The 24,809-nt window shown below is 43.3% G+C and overlaps 1 protein-coding gene across 1 annotated transcript in view; it reads left to right on the plus strand.

The window, feature by feature from the left end:
- ADAMTSL1 (ADAMTS like 1) overlaps nt 1-24,809 on the plus strand; it is a 480,443-nt gene that overhangs the window by 375,436 nt on the left and 80,198 nt on the right. Inside the window, exons 18-20 of the mRNA XM_032634985.1 lie at nt 2,616-2,744; nt 11,133-11,312; nt 15,079-15,213. Coding sequence (XP_032490876.1) covers nt 2,616-2,744; nt 11,133-11,312; nt 15,079-15,213 — 444 coding nt within the window. The remainder of the gene's footprint in view (nt 1-2,615; nt 2,745-11,132; nt 11,313-15,078; nt 15,214-24,809) is intronic.

Consider the following 24,809-nt stretch of genomic DNA (forward strand, 5'->3'; position numbering starts at 1 on the left):
AAGGAAAGGAAATAAAATGCATATAGATCAAAAGGAAGGAATAAAACTGTTCACAGAAGAAATGATCGCCTACTTAGAAAATACCAAGGAATCTACAAAAAAAAGTTCTAGAACTAATATATAAGTTTAGCAAGGTCACACGCTATACAAAACAACTGTTTCTGTATACTAGCAATGAACACATGAACACTGAAATTGAAAATACAATATCATTTACCATCCCTTAAAAAAATAATAATTGGGTATAAATCTAACAAATTATGTCCAGGACTTGTACACTGGAAACTACAAAACTCTGATGAAAGAAAGTAAAGGAGATCTAAATAAATAGACACACAGTGTTCATGGATTGGAAGACTCAACACAGTAAAGATGTCAGTTCTCTCTAAATTGATATACATGTTTGTATATTTCCTATCCGAATCCCAGCAAAATTTTATAGCTGTAGACAAGACTATTCCAACATTTATGTAGAAAGGCAAAGAAACTAGCATAGCAAAGAATAATAAAGTGGGAAGAATCAGACTCAAGAATCAATTTCAAGATTAATTATATAACTACAATAATTAAGACTGTGTGGTATTGGTAGAGAGATAGACACATAAATCAGTGGAACAGAAACAAGAACACAGAAGTAGAGCCACAAAAATATACTCAGCTGATGCTGACAAACACAAAAGCAATTCCATGGAAGAAAGATAGCTTGTTCAATTAATGGTGGTAGAGCAATTGGACATCCTTAGGCAAAAAACAAATAAACTTTGACCTAAGTCTCATGCCTTATACGAAAATTAACTCAAAATATATCACAGACTTAAATGTAAAATGTAAAACTAGGAAAAAATTTTTAGGATCTTGGTCTAGGTAAATAGATCTTACACTTAACATTAAAAGCGTGATCCATGAAAGGAAAACTCGATAAATTGGACTTCATCAAAGTTAAAAACTTTTGCTCTGTGGAAGGATCCTGTTAAGAAGATAGGGGAGGGCTTCCGTGGTGGCGCATGGGCTTCCCTGGTGGCACAGTGGATAAGAATCTGCCTGCCAATGCAGGGGACACAGGTTCGATCCCTGGTCCAGGAAGATCCCACATGCCCCAGAGCAACTAAGCCCATGCGCCACAACTATTGAAGCCAGCGCGCCTAGAGACCGTGCTCTGCAACAAGAGAAGCCACTGCAATTAGAAACCCACGCACCGCAATGAAGAGTAGCCCCAGCTCGCCACAGCTAGAAAAAGCCCACACACAGCAACGAAGACCCAATGCAGCCAAAAATAAATAAATTTTAAAAAAAAATTTTTTAAAGAAGATAGGGGAAAAATTCTATAGACTGGGAGAAATTTATTACAAACCACATATCTGACAAATGACTTACATCTAGAATGTAAAGAGCTCTCAGAACTCAGTAGTAAAAAAATAATCCAATTATAAAATGCTGAAGGACATGAGACATTTCATCAAAGATATAAAGATGAAAAGTAAGCACATGAAAAGATGTTGAATATCATTAGCCATTGGGGAAATGCAAATTTTTAAAAAGCCACAATGAGATATCAATACACACCTATCAGAAAGGCTAAAATTAAAACTAATGATAACGTCAAATGCTAACGAGGATGCAGAGAAACTAAATTACTCATACATTACTGGTGGGAATGTGAAATGATACAGCCACTCTGGAAAACAGTTCAGCGGTTCCTTAAAAATCTACTGTATGACCTAATAATTACACTCCTGGGCATTTATCCATAGAAAATGAAGACAAATGTTCACACAAAAACTTGTACAGGAATGTATATAGATGCCTTATTTGAATAGCCAAAATGTGGAAACAACCCAGATGTCCTTCAACGTGTGAATGGCTGAACATACTTGGTACGTCCACACCATGGAATACTACTCAGCGATAAAAAGGAGCAAACTATTGATACATGCCACCACGGTACCATGTGAGACCTGGAAGAATCTCCAGAGAATTGTTCTGAGTGAAAAAAAGCCCATCAAAAAAAGTTACATACCGTATGATTCCATTTATATAACATTCTTGAAATGCCAAAATTATAAGAAATGGAGAACAGATTAATGGTTGCCAAAGGCTTAAGGCAGGGCTGGGGGCAGCATAAGGGATCCTTGCAGTGATGGAAATGTTGTTCTGTAGCTTAACTTCGTCAGTGTCAGTGTTCTAGTCATGACATTGTACTCTAGTTTTGTAAGATATTACCGTTGGGGGAAACTGGGTAGAGAGTATGCAGGATTGCTCTGTGTTATTTCTTATAACTGCCTGTGAATCTACAACTATCTCAAAATAAAAATTTAAGCCCATAAAAACCAAATGTATTGGATCATTTGTTTAATGATAAGATGCACAAATCATCCCAACTTGTTGGATACCATGCTCTCTCCTCAGATTCTTTTTGTGACAATTCTATGGTAGCTAGACAGGTAGGTGCGTGGACGGATGGTTTTTATAGTATACAGTTAGAGTTTTTTCAAAGGAAAACACGGTCAGTGGAAAAAGCCTGGGTATGTCCCTTGTTCCTTGTTGGTCATCTCGTGTTTCAAGGGAGTACCCAAAGCCACCATCTAATAAAATGTCACGCTCCTTCTCACCCTCAGGAAAGCCACTAGTGAAAATATCCCGAGGGACTGTGTTCAACACGGAGGAACCCGCCATCACAGTTGATGTAGGAGGCACCGTCAAAACAGTTGGAGGCGTGAATGTGACCATTAACTGCCAAGTTGCAGGTGAGAAATGCATTCATATGTTAATCCATTTGTTCAAATATTAATGGAGCCCTGTGCTAGGTTGGGGGCTGAAAAGATAAGTACAAATTCTACTCTCAGGGATTTGGGGCTAGTAGGAAAACTCAAGCATGAACCTCAGTCACTCTGAAAGTGGAAAGTGCTGCTGGAAGTTGAGAGGAGGAAAACTGGGACAGATGAAGGGAGAAGAGGTGGTTTTTATCTCCGTCTTGCATACTGGTAGAATGTGAGCATGCAAAGATGGGGGCAGAGCGTGTTCCAGGGTGATGACAGAGAGTGAGAAAATTCATGGAAGCAGGGAAGCTGCAGGACTTCAGGGGAACAGCATGTGCTTTGGTCTGGCCGGAGCCCAGAGTACATAGATAGGGTGGTGGGGCTTACACTTTAGTAATGTGGGTTGCACCTGTGCCGTGGGAGACTTTGAACGCTTGGATGAGGAGTTCAGACGAAGGCAGATTGAAAGTGACATTAAGGGGCCATGCAGTGCATAAAGTGGATTGAAGAAAAGAAACACAGGGACAGAGAGTCCAGTTAAGAAGCCATCATAGTAGGGCTTCCCTGGTGGTGCAGTGGTTAAGAATCCGCCTGCCAATGCAGGGGACACGGGTTCGAGCCCCAGTCTAGGAAGATCCCACATGCCGCGGAGCAACTAAGCCCGTGCGCCACAGCTACTGAGCCCGTGTGCCACAACTAGTGAAGCCCGTGCACCTAGAGCCCGTGCTCTGCAGCAAGAGAAGCCACTGCAATGAGAAGCCCGTGCACTGCAACAAAGAGTAGCCCCCGCTTGCCACAACGAGAGAAAACCCGTGCGCAGCAACTAGAGAAGACCCAACACAGCCAAAATAAATAAATAAATAAATTTATATCCAGAAAACAAAAAAGCCATCACAGTAGTTTAGAGCAGAGGTGCTGGGGCCTGAACTCAGGGCAGTGGTGGTGGAAAGCTCGGGAGTGGATGGCAGGGGTAAGACCAACAGGAACCTGGAGCTTACTCACTTCAGAAGTGGGTCGGAGTCATTAATGAAAACAGCTAATGCTGTTAGGAGTGGATATAGACATTGCCCTTGGGTAGGCCTTGCAAACTCAGAGGCCTAAAGGGACCAGAAAGTCACAGGGAAGTGGAGGAGTAGTGGACCAGAGGAGGTTGTAGTACGCTCTTCATAAAGGCATCTACCGTCAATTAAAAAATAAAGAACACCCACATAGACTGGAACAAAGCTCAGCTACCAATTCTCGCTTCCTGTGAACTGCTAGCCTGTCTACCCCGAGGGTTTTCACACCCACAGTGCAAAGGAAAAGCGGATGGCTCTTGTGCCCAGCCACAGTCCCCTGATTGCTGTCCTCGTCAGATATATCTTCCTGCGGCACCCAAACCACGGTTCCCCAGTCATACCCTGTCTGCAAAAAGGACAGGCATTGGCACCCCCTGCTCTGGGGGTTTCTTCATCTTAGATCTCAGCCCCAACATTGGAAGATTTACCTCCACTTGTGATTTATAAGGCCAGAGAGAACCCATTTTAAAAGAAGTAGGAGGAGAATCTTCATCTAGAGCATGTTGTTTCCAAAGAACAGCCAGGTCTGGTTTTTCTCTGAAATGTTCTGGTAGCTCCAGGAACCCAAAAGTATAAATCTCTCTCTGTCATCATGCATTAGCTTCTTCTTGGTAAAGCGTCCCTTGGCCTGTGCATCCAACCTCATCAGTGAAAGCTTCTGGAACTAAATCCCTTCAGGCCCTATTAGGACAGAATCTCTGACAGGGCTTCCCATGAATGAGTTGCCCCTCTATACACAGACTGGTGGTAGAGGCAGGGTCCTTTGTGCAGGACCATCACTCCTCACGTGATCACCAGGAACATGGGCCTTGGAGACGGAACACCAACTGGAGATATGATGGACCATGTTGGGTCTCCTCTTGAGCGCTGGGATTGGTAGGACTAAAAGAATGGGAAGCAAAGGGCAGCAAAGCAAGGAATTGGGCATTTGAGGGAGACTGAGAGAACCAGAATCCAGGTGAAGTATTTATCGTGGGGAACCCAAGACAGTCAAACCAGCTTTGGTCAACTCTTCCATGCCACCTAAGGCCATGTCTCCCGACTCCATCCAGAGACTCACTCTTGGTAACCTGATGGTGAAATCCTAGGTTGTTAGGTCCAGTTTTTGCCTGGCTACGTACATTATGTTCTTTGCTTTTATGTTTATTCATAGGGCCATTTGTATTAACCATGGTTAACTAAAATAAATGTGTGTCTCTGCCATTATGCCTTTTGTTAAGTAAGATTTTTATTCAATGTAGATGGGAAAGAGCCTGCTTTTGATTAAACTGTTGGTCTGTGAATTTACTGGACAAAGAAATCATTCTTGAGCTGAGTCTCCAGTCAAAATGCTGACAGCTAAAATGCTAAATGGCAGAAAAAACTAGTTTTACTTTGATACTACAAGTAACTTTTATGGCTCTCTTGTGACATAATTTTAATGGCTATATAATAGTGTATTTTAAAAATATTACATAATTTACCTAGAATAACTCATGTCCTTACATGTTTGACTTGTTAGCAGTTTTTCATTAAATAACTTTTTGCATACATATGTTTTCAACATGTAAAATTCAGCCTCACAAATTCTTCCCGACTCTTAAGCATAAAAAGCATTAAGTAATGAGTATGATGAGGCTTTTTCTTGAAAAGTGATCCAATCCCTTAATACCACTCCCAAACTTGTTCTCTACTTAAGAAAATTCAGAAAACTGAGTAGGAGATAAAGGGTTGGAGGAGGAGGGAGTGTTTCAGTCATTGGGAACAGGATGTATCTGAGGTAGAAAGAGTATGTTGCATCTGAAGGAGTGAAATGTGGCAGGTGTGTCTGTAAGATGGAGAGCAGAGAAGAAAGTAGTATGACATGTGGCTGGGGGGTGGGGGAATAGGAGGCAAGGGCTAGATCTTATATGCTTTCCTAGATTATGGTACAGTTTGGAGCAAGGGTACCTTTTGCAGACTTAGGATATAAAATTGTGAGGATGGGTCATGTAGAAATAACTAGTTGAGGAGTCAATGATAGGCAGTGTATTAGCTAGGGAAGGCTAGACTCCGGTAACAAGTAGATTCCCAAATGTGTAGTGACTCTAACACAGTAGAAGTTTATTACTGCCTACCTAGGAGTCCAAAGAGTGGTCCTGGTCAGCTGGAAGGGATCTGCCCCCCACAGTCCTTCAGCATCACAGAACACTGGTGGCTATGTTATCTTGAATACATGCCTTCCAAGGTCTCCCCAGAGGTTCTCTCTATCCTGTCAACCAGAAGAGGGGAAAAACAAAGTGTAGACGATGGTTGAGAAGATTTTAAGGGTGACACCTGGAAGTAGCCCACATTACTACTTCTCACGTTCCTTCTTAGTCACATGGCTACTCACAGCTACAAGGGCTGCTGGGAAATATAGCCGGGCTGGGTACCCAGGAAGAAGAAGAAACAGCTATCAGTGTCTGCCACAGTCAGTGTGAAGAAATGTGGAAGGCTGAAAACCTTTCCAGACTTCCATGGTTCTTTAGAATAATTGCCAAGGCTGACATTTAAGCTACTGTATCCTTTCCTTGTCTTGCACCAAACCATCAAAGAAACTTCTAGAACTTATGTCAAGGTGTACCTTTCAGTGGATGCCCCACCTCAAGATGTTGACAAGTCGCCATGGTGCAAGCAGCCTTCCAAGTGTAACAAGTGGTCTAGTTAACAAGAATATCCTGCCTGGGATTTAAAAAAAGATGATTATACATCACCCTACCTGGCAGCTCAGTGGAGATTAAAGACGCTAATCCTCGTAATCATATCAAGTTACATCCCATTATGACTACACTCATTTACTGATCCTTTCAAGCAGCAGGGAGAGCACTGTGTTATTGATAAGATATACCACAAAGGGGGAGAAGTAAAGGCAGGTCCTTTTCCTTCCTTTTTTAGACACAGATCATACCAGGGAGTCCAGAGTGTGGAGCCTATCCAGCTAACTTGTCCACAGCACAGCTTTGGACTTTGTTCTGCGGTGGAGTATATTTTTTGTCATTCTTCAGACATTTCTTTCTGTAGAATGTGCTGTCACCTCAAAACAGGCTTGGGGGAAAAAAAAAAAAAAAAAAAACCTTCCACAACCTGACTAAGCTTCTCACCAAGAAGAGCACTAGCAAAGCCAGCACAAATGGATTCTAGAAAGTTCTCTCTTAACAATAATCTTGGTGTTACAATTAGAGCAGAAAGGTTAATCCGAAAAGTAGGAAATATTTAAGGATTCGATACCAGAAATAATAGTGCAGCAATTCATACCTTTTCTAAGGAAGCAGCCTGGTATAATGGCAGGCGGTGTCATGTACTTGTTAGGAAGGGGATCCCTAGCATTAAATGTATCTGAGTTTGGATCCCCACCTGCCATTTGTAGGTCACTGATTGACCATGAGGTAGAGAGGAGGTACAGGGACTCTGTCCCTATGTAATCATTCAGGAATCCAAACTAACGTCATTTTAGGCAGATTTCATAATCTCTTCAGGTCCCAATTTCCTCATCAGTAAAATGGAGTTAATAACGATGCTTCGTAGGACCTTTGTGAAATATGAGTGATTATGTTTATTAAGTGTTTGGCTGATAGCAAATACTCAGTAAATGTTCTTTCTCCGTCTAATATGTTCAGGATATTTTTGTATAGCTCCTGACCTTGGTGCATTCCCAATGTCTAGGTATTCTAAACATCATTGTTAGGTATGTATATCTGGTACCTTTTCCAGGGACTCTGGCATATATGAGGGCTGGTGATATTTTCTGAAGCATCATTGTCATCTCTTGAGAGAAAAAGAAAAAAGAGATCTCTGGTGCATCGTTTATTTTTCTTCTCCCCTTGTTCCAACTTTGTTTGTAATATGTCAGAACCAGTCACGGCAGGACTGGCTGTCATTCCAAAGTATCTTTTTGGTGTCATTCTCTGCTTCAGGCGCGTGATCACAGGCAGGAATCCCCCAAAATGTGACACCAGCAACTCCATCTCCGTTGGCAAATTCTTGATTCAGGTCCATGTTTGAGGGAGTCTAAGATCACTAGACTTAGACTAATTGTTAATCTATGTATTAAAGAATGATTCCTACATCATTTGGCTTCCCTCGGCACTGCTGTCACTTCTGTGGTCCCGGTTTTACAGAGACTGGAGGTCACTTCCTTCTACCCTTCGTTATCCTGAACATGTTCATTTCTCCCATGAACTCCCCTGCTCTCAACTGAGGAATTCAACCCTTTTAGCAAAGACTCTGTTTTGTCCTGTTAAACAGACTTGCTTTCAAAGGGGCATGAGGCCAAGAGTGATGAAGTGATGAAGGAAGAAGCTTACACCCACTTCCTGGAGACATGAGAAATGGCTCCATCCCTGGATCATCTCTCTCTCCCTCCTCCTCCTCTTTCTCACCATCCGTGTCTCCCCTCTGGCTGCCCTACAGTCACATAAGTCCTGACTAGTGAATGACACATAGGGGAGCAGCAAGTCTTGCTGCAGGAGCTGACCGTGTAAACAGTGTTGGCTCTGGAGACACACACGCCATGGCCCATGGACACCATCATGGAGAGAGAGCATTGCCCCCGACCGTTCACTTAGTCACCACGCTTTTGCTGGTGGAACTGACAGCCCATTAGTCTGGCTCTCTTACCCTGCCTCCTCGCTCTAGAACAACCTCAGTTCCTATCAGGGATTTTGTGCTTACTGCCCACAGCCCTCCTCCAAGGAAGGTGCCAGTGACAAGTGCTACGTGTAATCAGTTCATGGTGAGGGAAAGTGGGTGAATACTTGCAAAAGATGGTTTGTAGGACCTCATTTTTCCTTGCACTTTCAGGAGAGAAATGACTGGAAGGGTTTTCTTCAACTTACTTTTCAGAGGCTTTCTCCTGAATGCCATGGAATTTTTTTTTTTTCCCCAACATGGAAACGGAGCTCAGGGACCAAAGTCTAAGCTGGCATGGCTGGGCATCATGACGCTCTTGCTCCCCCTAGTGGGGCTGCAATGAAAAATCATCTTTTCTGCCTCTCACCTGCATCTTTTCTCCAGGTTTATTTAGAGATAGTGCCAGCCTGACCCCTCTCATGCACCTGAGCCTTAAGTTTCACAGTGTGTGCCCCTCCCTGATGGGTCAGGGCTGCAGTATCCAAGTCTCCACCCCTCTCAGCAGCCTTGCCTCCTTTCTCCGGCCAGCCTGCCAGTCCGCCAGTCCCTAGTGACTCACATTGAATTACGGGTAATCTGAACAACAACAAAAGAGAGAGGACCAGAGAGTCACTCTCCTGTTCCCCATTAACAGGGAGAAAAGCCCTACAGATTGGCCAAACACTTGGGCCACACACCTTAGGCCACCATTCCACCACTGGAAACTCCACCTGAGGCCGCAGGCCAGCAAGGACACCAGTGAATTCACACAAGGTAGCTCATTGTTAGTGAGGGAACATAGGAGACCACCCTTCCATCCCACCCCACTTCCTGACACTGGGAGTTCAGGAACAGCAAGTGCTCAAGGGGTCATAATGAGGGCTGATGAGCTGGCTGTTGCAAAGCAGACTGTGGGTAAATTTTGTTCATCAAGGACAACCAACAGGTACACAGGTAGCTCCTTGAAGGTGTCTTCATTTTCAACAGTAGGCTGCCCATGAAGGGTAAGGCTGCCCTTGCCCCAAGGGCAAAATCCATCCCCAACTCGGGGAAAGCACAGGACTAAAGCTCTGGCTCTGACTGTTCCTGGTTTTGACCCTATTTACCTGGATCTGACATTCTAAACCTGCCCTGGATACATGTCCAAGAGTTTTATGAGCAAACGTTGGGAGCTGAGTCAGCAGGCTAGACAGTGCAAGGGATGGAGCTTTCTACTCCCTGGAGACCTGTGAATTAATGCCACACACTTTCTGTCTCTCAGCTCACTCAGAACTTGGCCTCCTATTCAGACCATCTCAGAAGGCTTGTCCTAAACTGGGACCTGCTTACCAGCATTTGACCCACAGGGAAACTTCCTCAGGAATTAAAGCCATTCTTTTGTCTTAGTCTACTCAGGCTGCTATAACAAAATGCCATACATTGGGTGGCTTAAACAGCAGAAGTTTATTTCTCATAGTTCTGGAGGCTGGCAATTCCAAGATCAAGGTGCCAGCCCGTTCAGTTCCTGACCAGGACTCTCTTCCTGGCTTGCAGACAGCTATCTCTTGCTGTGTCCTCACATGGTGAAGAGAGAGAAAGAGAGGGTCTCTTCTTATAAGGGCACTAATCCCATCACAAGAGCCACCCCCCTCATCACAATCTCATCTAAACCTAACAATCTCCAAAGGCCTCACCTCCTAACACCATCACACTGATGGTAGTTAGGACTTCAACATATGAATTTACAAAGGACACAAACATTTAGTCATAACGCTCCTAGAGGATAGAGCCTGACTTCCAAAGACTGGAACCCCATCCCAATTCAGATGTGCATACTCTCCCCAGCTCTTTCTCACAACAATAACTTAGATTGAGGAGAGAGCAGAACACTTTCTTTCTGTCTTTCTTTTTCTGTGGTGATACTGATAGTTCAATCTTTTCTTGTTCTAAGAAAATACTTAGGCTTCAAAAAATACAGGCTTGTTTTCTACATGGAGTGTCAACTCTGGTAAGGATCTAGCCGCTTTCATTTGTCTGGTTCATGAATATATCAACATGTTGTAGCTTTTAACTTTCTAGTGAGATATAATATTTATACAGAAAAGTGCTCATATCATAAAGGTCCCAAGCCCACCAAACCAGCCCCCAAGTCAAAAAACAGAGGATTACTAGCAACCAAGCTCCCTGTCCCCACTCTCAGTCACAACCCCTCCCAGTCCATCCCAGTCTCAGAGGAACCCCCGACTCTGACTGCTGACAACAGAGTACTGATGTTACCAATTTTTGTTTTCTACTTTCAGAAACAATATCATACCGTGTACTGTGTGTACTCTTTCACGTCTGGCTTCTCTTATTTAACGTTAGGTTTGTTTCATGTAGTTGTCAGTCATTCATTTGCACTGGTGTATACATTCGGTTCTGAGGTGTTTTCTCCAAAGAATTTGGGTTCACTCCTTCCACCCTGGCATGTGCCCTTTTCCCAGCTGCCTCCTTCCTCTTCTTGAACCGGCCTCTCTCTTCCTGCCTCATCAGTGTAAGGTTTAAAAGGCAAAAGATCTCAAGACAGCTGAGAGGTCAGAAGCATTATTTAGTTTGGCTGAAGGGGAGTAGAAGACGCCCAGGCACATGCTTCCTGCAGAGCAGCCCTGGGGCGGGCCCTGGCAAGAGGCTATAAATGCCTCCAGGGTCACCTGAATGTGTTGGCTGATGAGTTTATTTTTTTTCCTCCTAGGTGTGCCTGAAGCCGAAGTCACTTGGTTCAGGAATAAAAGCAAACTGGGCGCCCCTCACCATCTGCACGAGGGCTCCTTGCTGCTTACAGCCGTGTCCTCCTCGGATCAGGGCCTGTACTCCTGCAGGGCGGCCAATCTGCACGGGGAGCTGACTGAGAACACGCAGCTACTGATCCTAGGTAAACACCTCGAGGCCAGCTGCCCCCTGTGGACCCCACTGGGGGTGACTGTCTAACCCACCCTCTACCTCCTCCTGTCCCTGATCCAATTAAGTGCATAAAGGCAAAATCAATATCCCTTCCCTTCTCCCCACCTTAGGGCCTCCCAGTAGAAAGAACACAGACCTTGGGGCCAAGCAAGCCAAGAAGACGTCAGTTAGAACCCTAGCTCTACTGCTGACTCACTGTGTAACCTTGGGCAAGTCACTTAACCTTGCTAAGCCGTAGATGCTAGTCTCCGTGTAGAAACTTATGGAGCAAGATTGCCCATATTTGGGTAGGGGTTGGCAACTAGAGGTAACAGGAGTACAGCAGTCACTCTTAACTCCTTCTGTGTTAAGGACTTCTTGGAGAATCAGACGAAAACGATAGATTACCTTGTCGAGAAAAATTCATAAATGCAAAATATTTTGTAAAATTTCAGGAAGTTCATAGTCTAGTCCACCTAAAGTCCACACGTGTACATCCCCTGTCTTTGTCCATTCCGGCTGCTATAGCAAAATAGCCACAGATTGGGTGGCTTATAAGCAACAGAAGATTGTTTCTCACACCTCTAGAGACTGGAAGTTCAGAATCCAGGTGCCCTCATGATTGGACTCTAGTGAAGGCCCTCTATGTGGATGCAGAATAATGGCTTCTTACTGTGCCCTCATATGGCTGAAGGGATGAGCCAGCTCTCAGGGGTCTCTGTTATGAGGACACTAGTCCCAACCAGGAGGGCTCCACCTTCATGACCTAATCATCTCCCAAAGTCCCTCCCTCCTAATATCATCACCTTGAAGGAGTTAGGATTTCAACGTATGAATTTGGGGGATGCAAACATTCAGACTACAGCACCCCCAAACATAAGGACCTCTGATTCAAGAGTCTAACACAGTTCCTGGCATAAAATAGTTATTTAAAAATAACAACAATTGCTGAGACACCATCAACACTCATTGATGCCCAGGGCTGGACTCAGCCACGTGCAAGCTACAACCCTTTTGTCCCCTGGATTAGGACTCTCTGCTTCTCTTCCCCACAGTTTGGGAATTGGTGGGATAGGATAAAGAAGCTTGTGTTTGTCTTACTTTTTTAAAAAGGCAATTATTAGAGCACGTGTGCTGGCTATCTCAGGAACAGAAAGCCATCATTCTTAGGGGAAAAAAAAAGGAAAATGTGAGAAATATGAATAATTACACACCACGCATACATACACATACATACATTGTGGGCTTCCGCGGGGAAAAATAAGTAAACTTTATATTTTCACACCCCAAATTGATGATATACCAAAGCATAGGGTCTACCCCTGCCCACTCAGATTTCAGAGATGCCCACATGGGTTTTCATCTCAACAGTGGCTGCATAAACCTCCAGTTATCTTAGGAAGCCGCAGAAAATCAGCTCCGTGAAGGATGTGATTTGTTTTGTGTTGGATTTCATCTGGCTGAGCTGCTCGTCTGGAGCCTGGGGCCCAGAGACTCTTGCCCCACACTGAGTTATGGAGCTTGCTGTGGGCTTTTCCTCCCTAATAACCCTTCCTTGTCGCTTCTGCTAACAGAGCTGAAAGCATAGGAGGTGTAGCTGCTACTGTAGCTCCACCAGTGAAGTGTGTACGGTCTGGGAGCCAGATCTGCAGCATTCCAATGCTAATGCAGTGTGACTGTGAACGTGGAGTTTGAAGAACATGACGTCTTCCCATTTTAATCAAACTGGATGGGGAAAAAAGTCGCTAGTTAGATTCTTAATTTTAGGGCTTTCCGCAATCAGAAGTCTTGGTTTATTCATCAAAGTTGTTACTTTCTTTAGGTACTTTATGAACATAGGAGTAGTGTTTCTCTTTTTTTTAATCAGCCCAAAATGTGACTTAATTTTTAAATGAGGGATTTCATGTGTAAAGCTGAGGTTTCATGCCAAGGCCTGTGACTTAACCTGTAATGTGGAGACTTGAAGTGTCACGAGGCGGACTTTCACTCATGAGTTAGTATGACTATTCATTAAGTGGGATGACCGTTCATTAAGTGTTGCCTCGGAGTCCCATGTAGAGCTTTAGGATAAATACAAGCAGTGACCTCTGTCCTTGGGGAATTTACAGTTTCCCTCAGAAGATCAGCTGGACATGCCCTGAAGAAGTAAATTATGACAGAAGCTGTAAGGACACTAGGAGGGTGTGACATTTGGCCCCGAAAGATCGATGGTTTTAAAGATGGGACATAACCTCCCCTTTTGGCTCTTAATAAATAAGCAAAGACTTCTTGAATTTTAATCTTCTTGAAGGACTTTTCAATTTCAGTACTCTTGAGGGAACTCCATTTCCCTCAATATTCAATTTCAATATTTTTGAGGGAATATTAAAAAGGATGGGAGGAAAAGAGTCTAGGTTTGAATAAACTGTCACTATCAGTTCCTAAAATGATGGTATATCAGAGTAGAAAGAGACCTTGGAAATGATGAGGTTTTTCATCATTTTATAGATGAAGAAACCAAGGCTTAGAGGGATTAAGTGACTTGCCCAAGTTAGTGAATGAAAGGGCCACAGCACAAATTGAGTTCCTGAATCCAATCACGATGTTTTTACCCTCTACCATATAAAGAATATTTTAAAATTATATAGAATATATATAGAATGTCTTTAAAAATTTTAATTTATATATAAATATATAAACTCATCACCGTTTTCTGTATGTGATGGTCTTTTGCAGTCAAAGGCACAGTAGACAGAAGGCATGTTTCTGAAGTAGACTCAGGCACCACTGTGACTTATTTATTTGCCATCCCTAAAAAGTACTGAACAAGGTGACAAGCACACAGTAGGCCCTCACTGAACACTGTTGAAATGACCATCGATTACAAGGGCAACCCTCCTGCTTCTCTTTCCACTCCAACAAGTGCTCTAGAGTAAAAGGTGGGAGTTGGCCTTGGAGTGTGACAGGAGACGAAAGAAGAAGGGGAACAGAATTCTGCTTCTTTCCCAGGAGAATCTGGGATCGTCCTACCACTAGGTTCAGCAGGTGCTTGCCTCTTTATTTGTTCAGTGGAAATAATAAGCAAGCCACTATGCTTCCCTTTTTGTCACTTTTACCTCTGGTTAACTGTGATTCCTGATGACGTCAGCCCTGACTCCTTATAAGATTTTGAACAATAAATCATCCCTATCCTGCTTCTCTGATCCTACTTGGGCATAAAAATCCAGATCACAAAGCAAATTCCCAGCCTCACAATTGGACCCTTTTCTTCCTAGAAAAAGGCCACTCACAGGATCCTTCGCAGTAAGGAATTCCTGTGGTGTATCCCAATCTGTGGGAACAATAACAAAGTACCTCCCTCTAAAGGTTGTTTTAAGAGTTAAAGGAAAAATATTTTAGCAGAGGACTTGGCATCTAGTAAATGCTGAAGAAGCACTGGCTTTTTTAAAGTGCCTTTATAATATAGTTTCATTTAACTATGCGTTTATAGAGTCCCCAGTGGTACTGTGGGATAGAGAGGCATACACTAAGGAACTCCGGAAATCAACATGCCTGATTCTTATTACCGACCTTACAGTTTCAGGCATCAAATATTATATTTAAAATTCAGACTCACCTTGATGGGAACACCTTCTCTATAGGAAAAATGGTGTTAAAGATAACAATAGTAACGCCTGCCTTAGACACAGACACACTTACATGCATGGCCGCCTCTCCCTCTCCCCTTAACACAGCCTTTATGCTTTAACCTGCCTGATGCACCATCTGCCTTCTCACAGATCCCCCCCACGTCCCCACGCAGTTGGACGACATCAGGGCCCTGCTCTCAGCCACTGGACCGAACCTTCCTTCGGTGCTGACGTCTCCGCTGGGAACACAGCTGGGCCTGGATCCTGGGAATTCCGCTCTCCTCGGTGAGTCCGGCCCTCTGGAACACTGGGCAGAGATCCAGGGCTGGACAGGATTTATGGGTGGGTGACTACTTGCAGGTGGGAGGGAAGCAGCAGTCGGGGGTGGCCAACAGGAAATCACTAAATTGCCTACAGAATCCAGACTCACCAGTGGAAACTTGGCTGACTTTCCATATGAGGTGACTGAAGTTCTTAGTCTGGACCTGAGCTTGTCCAGAGTCTAAATGGGCTCCTTTCTAAATCCTCTTGGGCTGATGCCACAGTCCAGATTCTCTCATTCAGATTGATGGCGCTGAATTTGGAGAAAGATACAGCAGTGCAGAACAGCTCCTATATCTCCTCACCCCTTGCCAACTGTATCCCAGTACTCCTCCATTACCTCTTCTTACCTAAATTAGAGCTATAACCAGCTTTCAAGGAGAAAACTGCAATATCAGTACCTCCCAAAAGCCAGGCCATCTATTTAAACCTCCTTCAGTAGGTGGGGTGTAAAACCAACCCAGAGAGACCCCTCAAGGCAAGTGTTTAAGTAACTCCACCAGGTACAACTTCCCTGGCATCTGTCATTGGTGACCTCCACCAAGTTATTGCCCATGTGGCTGGCACCCTCTTGTAGCAGAGAGTTGTTCAAGGGCATCCGCATCCTGGGCCCCTCACCCCAGAATCGTGGAGATGCCAGAGCAACCTCTACATTCCCAGCATGCCCTCTGGAGGTGGTCAAGGTGGAGAAGAAGTCCTCTGCCCTCAGAGGCCTGGGAAAAACAGGCCTACAAAATGGAGAAAATCTTCATGCTCACTGTTTGTGGCCCCAAATGTTGGTCACGGTAGCTAGAATTATGTCCTTGGCTCAGTGCTGAAATTTCCTCTACTCTTCTCCTCGCCCACGTGCAGAGGACAGGAAGCCAGTGGGTTCTCAGTCATACTGGTCATAACTTAACAATACGGCCCCAGGGCTTGGTATCTTTAGGGTTCTAGCACAGAAAGATTACCTTCAGTTTTTGTTAACATCTGAAACTAGCAAAGAATGCATACAGGCCTATGGAAAAAGCTTCTGATTTCTCTGTTTCTGATCTGGGTGAAAATAAAACACAGATACAGTAACGAGTAGCGCTGTTTGTGGTAACAGACTTGGCATTGAGTTTTTGCACGTCACGTTGATTGGAATTCACAGAAGTTTAAACTTCTTTTTTTTGTTTGTTTTGGCATATGAAGGGTAAATTTATTCCAAATTAAACATGTGCATTGTAAACTTTTTATTTTAGGCCCATAACTATGAGAGATTGTCATAACTTATCGTCCAGTCACTAGCAGGGTGTGCAGCACTTGTTTATTTTCAAGTTCAATGACTCTTGGGTCACTCAGGTGCCATTCAGCGTGCTGGAAAAGTCGACCTGCTCATGTTTCCCATGATAGCTTTACTTTCTTTCTCCCCTATTCTGGAATAATATTTTGTCTTATTTTAGCCATGGGCAATAAGAATTTATTGTGCTTTATGCTGCTGCATTCCATTCCTGGTTTATAGTGCTTTGGTACCTTAGACTGGTATTTAAATCTAACAGTTAAGAGACACCTTAATGCCCTAGTTCACATCCAGACCGCTCCACCTGAGTAGACCACGGAGGCAGTATGCATAAAGTCCCTGAATGTAACTGCATGGGCAAAATGGACCCTAGTGGTGAATGTCAGCGTCTTGCCAACACCATTGAACTAGGAGAGATCCATGTGGAATCGTGGAGATGCATTAGGGAATGGTGTCAAGTATCAGGTCTCTGAGAAGTAGGTCACTGGAGACAGACCAGAGCCTCATTGTTATGCTTTGATGCTGAGCACTGAAGGATGGGGGGTAGGGATTCAAATAGGCACAAAGGAAAGGAAACAGGCCCTCGAGGTGAGGAAGATGCCAGGAGCCAGGAGGAGGTGAAAACGTGTGAGATGTGCATCAGGTGTCTGTTTAGAAACAGCTGTAAGACCCCGCTGCTTTAAAACGGATGACAGGCAGCTGAGCTGGGATAGAAACTAGGCCTTCACAAGGAGCGAGCCTCAGCCAGAGCTTGTCCACTCAGATGTGACTCCAACCCTTACCGGAAGCATTCTAACAGCCTCCCTTCATCTGGGGCCTCCCTGGCTAGTGATTCATCCTGATCCGTTAGTCCATTTGCTCCCCTTTGGACCAGCTCCCATCCCTGGCTCCTGCTGGTGGCCCTTTCAGACCAGAGTATGCGCTCTGGGTACAAGAAGTAAGCCAGAGGCCAGAGAGAAGATTCTGTGGAGGGTTGCTTCGAACTCAGAACAGTAAACAGCCTCAAATTGTGGAGGACCTTGATTATTAGGTAAGGGGGTAGCTTTGCTATGTGGGAAATGGGGAGGTATCTCTAGAGGGTTTTTAAGTAGGAGGATGATGTAGTTAAAGTAATATTTGAAAGAATTAATCTGACATTCTATAAGAGTGAGTAATCAATAGTGAGAGAGATTGAATGAAGAAACACTGTGCTGAGGGCAACAGATGTTCTAGATCAGGATGGAAATATATGGCAAAGATATTTGTTAATCACCCCTTCCACAGCCAAGGCACCCCTAATCAATCATGACAGTCAGCCCAGGCTCTGCCTTGAAATTCATTTTTTTTTAACCCTTCTGTGTGGTGTGTGTGTGTGTGTGTGTGTGTGTGTGTGTGTGTTTAAAAAATTTTATTGAAATATAGTTGATCTACAGTGTTGTGTTAGTTTCAGGTGTACAGCAAAGTGATTCAGTTATACATATATATATAAAAATATATGTATTTTTCTACATTCTTTTCCATTATAGGCTATTGCAAGATATTGAGTATAGTTCCCTAAAACAACTATACCCCAATAAAAAAATAAATAAAAAATATATATACGCTACTATATAAAAAATAGATAACCAACAACGAGCTACTGGAATTCATTTTAACATTCCAACCAAGCATGTTGGCGATTGGTATATAGGATGAAAGCCGTTTGCCAGCCCCATTGTAGGCAGTAAATGTTGAGATTCATGTGTGTGTATTTCTCCCATCTACAAGGCTACTCGGTTACAACAGATTCAAAGAGCTCCACGGTTCTGTGGCACAGGGACAGTAACTCATGGGCCTTGATTCTCGTGTTTTCATGGGAGGAAGGGGAGAAGGGAGATTTGGGGTTTTTAAAGCCGTATGTCAGCACCAACTCTTCTCCATGAAGGTTGAGTGTTGAGACTCCCAGTAGGTGAGTCTACCCAGAAATGGCTGTTCTAGTTTTCAGACAGTCTAGCATTGTTTTCACTTCAAGCCACTGTTACAGCTTTCAAGAAGGAATGTTGATTGAATGACACGTGCATGGGCTCATCTGAGCCTCACTTTCCGTAACTGTAAATGAAGACTTGGGACAAGTGAGTCCCTTGCTGCTCTTACACTCTTTGCTATATGACATAGACATGGAAAATGTCCAGTAGAGGCTCGTCCATGCAGAGTTGACCCAGCCTACTTGAATCCCTTGTCCCAGGCAAGGCAGATGCTAATTTTTTTGTCCTTGTTTTCCGGTTGTTCTTTGTGCAGCGAGGCCTAAACTGTGCCATCTGCTCTGGAGGGCAAGGCCAGCGCCCATGCCACCACCTTTGGTGTTCCAAGGCCAAGCAGTACCCTGCAGGGTTCCATTTTCAGAGCAGCAGCATCTCAGGCCTCCCCACAGCACCTAAACCCATTTGCAGCCTTCTGTCAAATATTTCTTTTGGCTACTAAGGCCCGACACGGATATTTCTCACAGCACCATTTATAGGGCATTAGCATTGATATTTTTTGAGAAATAAGTTTTATTGGAGTTTTTATTATAAGAGCAATGTGTCTGCGTTGTAGAGCAATTAAAAATAGAAGCAAAAAGAAGAAATGAAAATCATCTATAATTACCTGGCCCAGAGGTAACCAGCACAAATATCTGTTTCCTAGCCATTAATATATACATTATGTATTTTTCTAACTAGAATGAAATCATACTCTAAGTACTGCTTGTAACTTTTTTCACTTAATTGTACATAAGACTCATCTTTCCATGTCTCTAAATATTTTTCTACAGTTTTATTTTTGATGCCTGCATTAGTAGGAGGTATCATATCTTATTTAACCAATTCTCTAATGTCGAAAATTTAAATTTATGCAATCTCTTGCTAATATAAAAGCATAGATACTCAATACTCTGTAATGACCTATATGGAAAAGAATCTAAAAAAGAGTGGATATATGTGTATGTATAACTGATTCACTTTGCTGTACAGGAGAAACTAACACAACATTGTAAATCAACTATACTCCAATAAAAATTAATTTTAAAAAATAAAAACATGAATATTCTTACTCCTCTACCCTTGTGTACATCCCTGTTTACTTAGAATCAATTTCTAGAAGTGAAATTATTGTGTCCAAAATTTTGTATATTTTCGATTTTTGCTGTATGTCATCAAATTGCCCTCCAAAAAAGTTTTACCCATGTATGTATCCATCAGCACAAGATGAGAATTCCCATTTCCCACAAATATTATCAATACTAGGTATGGCCAAGTGTTACTATATTTACCATTTTAATAGGTGAATATACAATAGGATAAAATATAATACAAAAAAAGGTATCATTTTTTATTTTTGTTCCTTCGATTATGATTTTCAGTCGTTTTGTTTTTAATGCTTATCAGTCATTTATATTCATTTATGAGTTGCCTGGAAAGGTTCCTTGTTAATTTTTTATAAGTATTCTATTTTACTGATAAGATACAATACATTTTCAGGTATTTTTGCATTTATTTGACATAGAATTGTTTTAATTGAAGTTTAGTTGATTTACAATATTATATTAGTTTCAGGTGTACAACATATTGATTAAATTTTTATAGATGATATTCCATCTAAAATTAGTATAAACTATATTCTCTGTATGGCTATTTTCTCTGTGCTGTACAGTATATCTCTGTAGCTTATTTGTTTTATACATAGTAGTTTTATGGGGTTTTCTTAACATCTTTATTGGAGTATAATTTCTCTACAGTGGTGTGTTACTTTCTGCTTTATAACAAAGTGAATCAGCCATACATATACATACATCCCCATATTTCCTCCCTCTTGCATCTACCTCCCTATCCCACCCCCCTAGGTGGTCACAAAGCACCAGGCTGATCTCTTTGTGCTATGTGGCTGCTCCCACTAGCTCTCTATTTTACATTTGGTAGTGTATATATTTCCATGCCACTCTCTCACTTCGTCCCAGCTTCCCCTTCCCCCTCCGCATGCCCTCAAGTCCATTCTCTACGTCTGCATCTTTATTCCTGTCCTGCACCTAGGTTCATCAGAACCATTTTGTTTTTAGATTCCATATATATGTGTTAGCATACGGTATTTGTTTTTCTCTTTCTGACTTACTTCACTCTGTATGACAGACTCTAGGTCCATCCACCTCACTACAAATAACTCAATTTCGTTTCTGTTTATGGCTGAGTAATATTCCATTGTATATATGTGCCATTCATCTGTCAATGGACACTAAGGTTGCTTCCATGTCCTGGCTATTGTAAATACAGCTGCAGTGAACATTGTGGTACATGACTCTTTTTTTTTTTCTGCGGTACGCGGGCCTCTCACTGCTCTGGCCTCTCCCGCTGCGGAGCAACAGGATCCGGACGTGCAGGCCCAGCGGCCCCGGCTCACGGGCCCAGCTGCTCCGCGGCGTGCGGGATTCCCCCCGGACCGGGGTACGAGCCCGTGCCCCCTGCATCAGCAGGCGGACCCCCAACCACTGCGTCACCAGGGAAGCCCCATGACTCTTTTTGAATTATGGTTTTCTCAGGGTATATGCCCAGTAGTGGGATTGCTGGGTCATATGGTACTTCTATTTTTAGTTTTTTAAGGAGCCTCCATACTGTCTCCATAGTGGCTGTATCAGTTTACATTCCCACCAACACTGCAAGAGGGTTCCCTTTTCTCCACACCCTCTCCAGCATTTACTGTTTATAGATTTTTTGATGATGGCCATTCTGACCTGTTTGAGGTGATACCTCATTGTAGTTTTGTTTTGTTTTGTTTTTTGGGGTTTTTTTAAACGTATTTATTGGACTATAATTGTTTTACACTGTTGTGTCAGTTTCTGCTTTATGACAAAGTGAATCAACTGTACACGTACATATATCCCCATATCTCCTCCCTCTTGCATCTCCCTCCCACCCTCCCTATCCCACCCCTCCAGGTGGTCACAAAGCACTGAGCTGATCTCCCTGTGCTATGTGGCTGCTTCCCACTAGCTATCTATTTCACATTTGGTAGTGTATATGCGTCCATGCCACTCTCACTTCGCCCCAGCTTCCCCCTCCCTGTCCCGTCCCCCGCCCAAGACCTCAGGTCCATTCTCTATGTCTACATCTTTATTCCTGCCCTGCCACTAGGTTCATCAGTACTTTTTTTTTTTTTAGATTCCATATATATGTGTTAGCATATGGTATTTGTTTTTCTCTTTCTGACTTACTTCACTCCGTATGACAGACTCTAGGTCCATCCACCTCACTACAAATAACTCAATTTCGTTTCTTTTTATGGCTGAGTAATATTCCATTGTAGATATGTGCCACATCTTCTTGATCCATTCATCTGTCGATGGGCACTTAGGTTGCTTCCATGTCCTGGCTATTGTAAATAGAGCTGCAGTGAACATTTTGGTACATGACTCTTTTTGAATTATGGTTTTCTCGGGGTATATGCCCAGTAGTGGGATTGCTGGGTCATGTGGTATTTCTATGTTTAGTTTTTTAAGGAACCTCCATACTGTTCTCCATAGTGGCTCTATCAGTTTACCTTCCCACCAACAGTGCAAGAGGGTTCCCTTTTCTCCACACCTTCTTCAGCATTTATTGTTTGTAGAATTTTTGATGATGGCCATTCTGACTGGTGTGAGGTGATACCAAAACTATGTTGAAAGATAGTGGTGAGAGTGGACAACCTTGTCTTGTTCCTGATCTTAGTGGAAATGGTTTCAGTTTTTCACTATTGAGAATGATGTTGGCTGTGGGTTTGTCATATATGGCCTTTATTACGTTGAGGGAATTTCCCTTTATGCCTACTTCCTGGAGGGTTTTTATCATAAATGGGTGTTGAATTTTGTTGAAAGCTTTTTCTGCATCTATTGAGACGATCATATGGTTTTTCTCCTTCAATTTGTTAATATGGTTTATCACATTGATTTGCATATATTGAAGAATCCTTGCCTTCCTGGGTTAAACCCCACTTGATCATGGTGTATGATCCTTTTAATGTGCTGTTGGATTCTGTTTGCTAGTATTCTCCTTTTTCATTTCTAATTCTATTGATTTGAGTCTTCTCCCTTTTTTTCCTGATGAGTCTGGCTAATGGTTTATCAATTTTGTTTATCTTCTTAAAGAACCAGCTTTTAGTTTTATTGATCTTTGCTATCGTTTCCTTCATTTCTTTTTCATTTATTTCTGATCTGATCTTTATGATGTCATTCCTTCTGCTAACTTTGGGGGGTTTTGGTTCTTCTTCCTCTAATTGCTTTAGGTGTAAGGTTAGGTTGTCTATTGGAGATGTTTCTTGTTTCTTGAGGTAGGATTCTATAGCTATAAAGTTCCCTCTTAGAACTGCTTTTGCTGCATCCCATTGGTTTTGAGTTGTTGTGTTTTTATTGTTTTTTGTTTCTATGTATTTTTTGATTTCCTCTTTGATTTCTTCAGTGATCTCTTGGTTATTTAGTAGCGTATTGTTTAGCCTCCATGTGTTTGTATTTTTTTATAGTTTTGTTCCTGTAATTGATATCTAGTGTCATAGCATTTCTGGTCAAAAAGGTATTTGATATGATTTCAATTTTCTTAAATTTACCAAGGCTTGATTTGTGACCCAAGATATGATCTATCCTGGACAATGTTCCATGAGCACTTGAGAAGAAATGTATTCTGCTGTTTTGGGATGGAATGTCCTATAAATATCAGTTAAGTCCATCTTGTTTAATGTGTCATTTAAAGCTTGTGTTTCCTTATTTGTTTTCATTTTGGATGATCTGTCCATTAGTGAAAGTGGGGTGTTCGTAGTAATAAGAAAAGAAAGAAAGAAAGAAGAGAGCAACCAAACCAAAAAATAAATCCACCAATGATAACAAGTGCTAAAAACTATACTAAAAGAAAAAAAAATACAGACAGAACCCTAGGACAAATGGTAAAAGCAAAGCTATACAGACAAAATCACACACAGAAGCATACACATACACACTCACAAAAAGAGAAAAAGGGAAAAAAATATATATATATCGTTGCTCCCAAAGACCACTGCACTGCCTCAGTTTGGGATGATTCGTTGTCTGTTTAGGTACTCCAGAGATGCAGGGTGCATCAAGTTGATTGTGGAGACTTAATCCGCTGCTCCTGAGGCTGCTGGGAGAGATTTCCCTTTCTCTTCTTTGTTCGCACAGCTCCTGGGGTTCAGCTTTGGATTTGGCCCTGCCTCTGCGTGGAGATCTGTTCGTTGCGCAGACAGGACGGGGTTAAAGGAGCCGCTGATTCGGGGGCTCTGGCTCACCCAGGCTGGGGGGAGGGAGGGGTACGGATGCGGGGTGAGGCTGTGGTGGCAGAGGCCGGCATGACGCTGCATCAGCCTGCGGTGCACCATGTGTTCTCCCAGGGGAGTTGTCCCTGGATCCCTGGACCCTGGCAGTGGCGGGCTGCACAGGCTCCCCGGAAGGGGAGTGTGGATAGTGATCTGTGCTTGCACACAGCCTTCTTGGTGGCTGCAGCAGCGGTCTTAGCATCTCATGCCCGTCTCTGGGGTCCGCGCTGTTAGCCGCGGCTCGCGCCCGTCTCTGGAGCTCCTTTAAGCAGCGCTCTTAATCCCCTCTCCTCATGCACCGTGAAACAAAGAGGGAAGAAAAAGTCTCTTGCCTCTTTCGCAGCTCCAGACCTTTTCCCGGACTCCCTCCCCGCTAGCTGTGGCGCACTAGCCCCATTCAGGCTGTGTTCACGCAGCCAACCCCAGTCCTCTCCCTGGGATCCGACCTCCGAAGCCCAGGCCTCAGCTCTCATACCCGCCCGTCCCGGCGGGTGAGCAGACAAGCCTCTCGGGCTGGTGAGTGCTGGTCGGCCCCGAGCCTCTGTGCGGGAGTTTCCCTTTTTTTCCCTCTGTACCCCTGTTGCTGTGCTCTCCTCCATGGCTCGGAAGCTTCCCCGTCTCCACCAGTGAAGGGGCTTCCTAGTGTGTGGAAACCTTTCCTCCTTCACAGCTCCCTCCCCGAGGTGCAGGTCCCATCCCTATTCTTTCGTCTCTGGTTTTCCTTTTTTCTTTTGCCCTACCCAGGTACGTGGGGAGTTTCTTGCCTTTTGGGAAATCTGAGGTCTTCTGCCAGCGTTCAGTAGGTGTTCTGTAGGAGTTGTTCCACATGTAGATGTATTTCTGATGTATTTGTGGGGAGGAAGGTGATCTCCACTTTTTACTCCTCTGCCATCTTGAAGGTCTCCTGTACATAGTAGTTTGTACCTCTTAATCCCTTATTCCTATCTTGTCCCTCCCCTCTGCCCTCTCCCCAGTGGTCACCACTAGTTTGTTCTTTATATCCGTGAGTCTGTTT

The sequence above is a fragment of the Phocoena sinus genome, chromosome 6 (assembly GCF_008692025.1).
Source record: "Phocoena sinus isolate mPhoSin1 chromosome 6, mPhoSin1.pri, whole genome shotgun sequence".
In the NCBI taxonomy this organism is placed as follows: Eukaryota; Metazoa; Chordata; class Mammalia; order Artiodactyla; family Phocoenidae; genus Phocoena; species Phocoena sinus.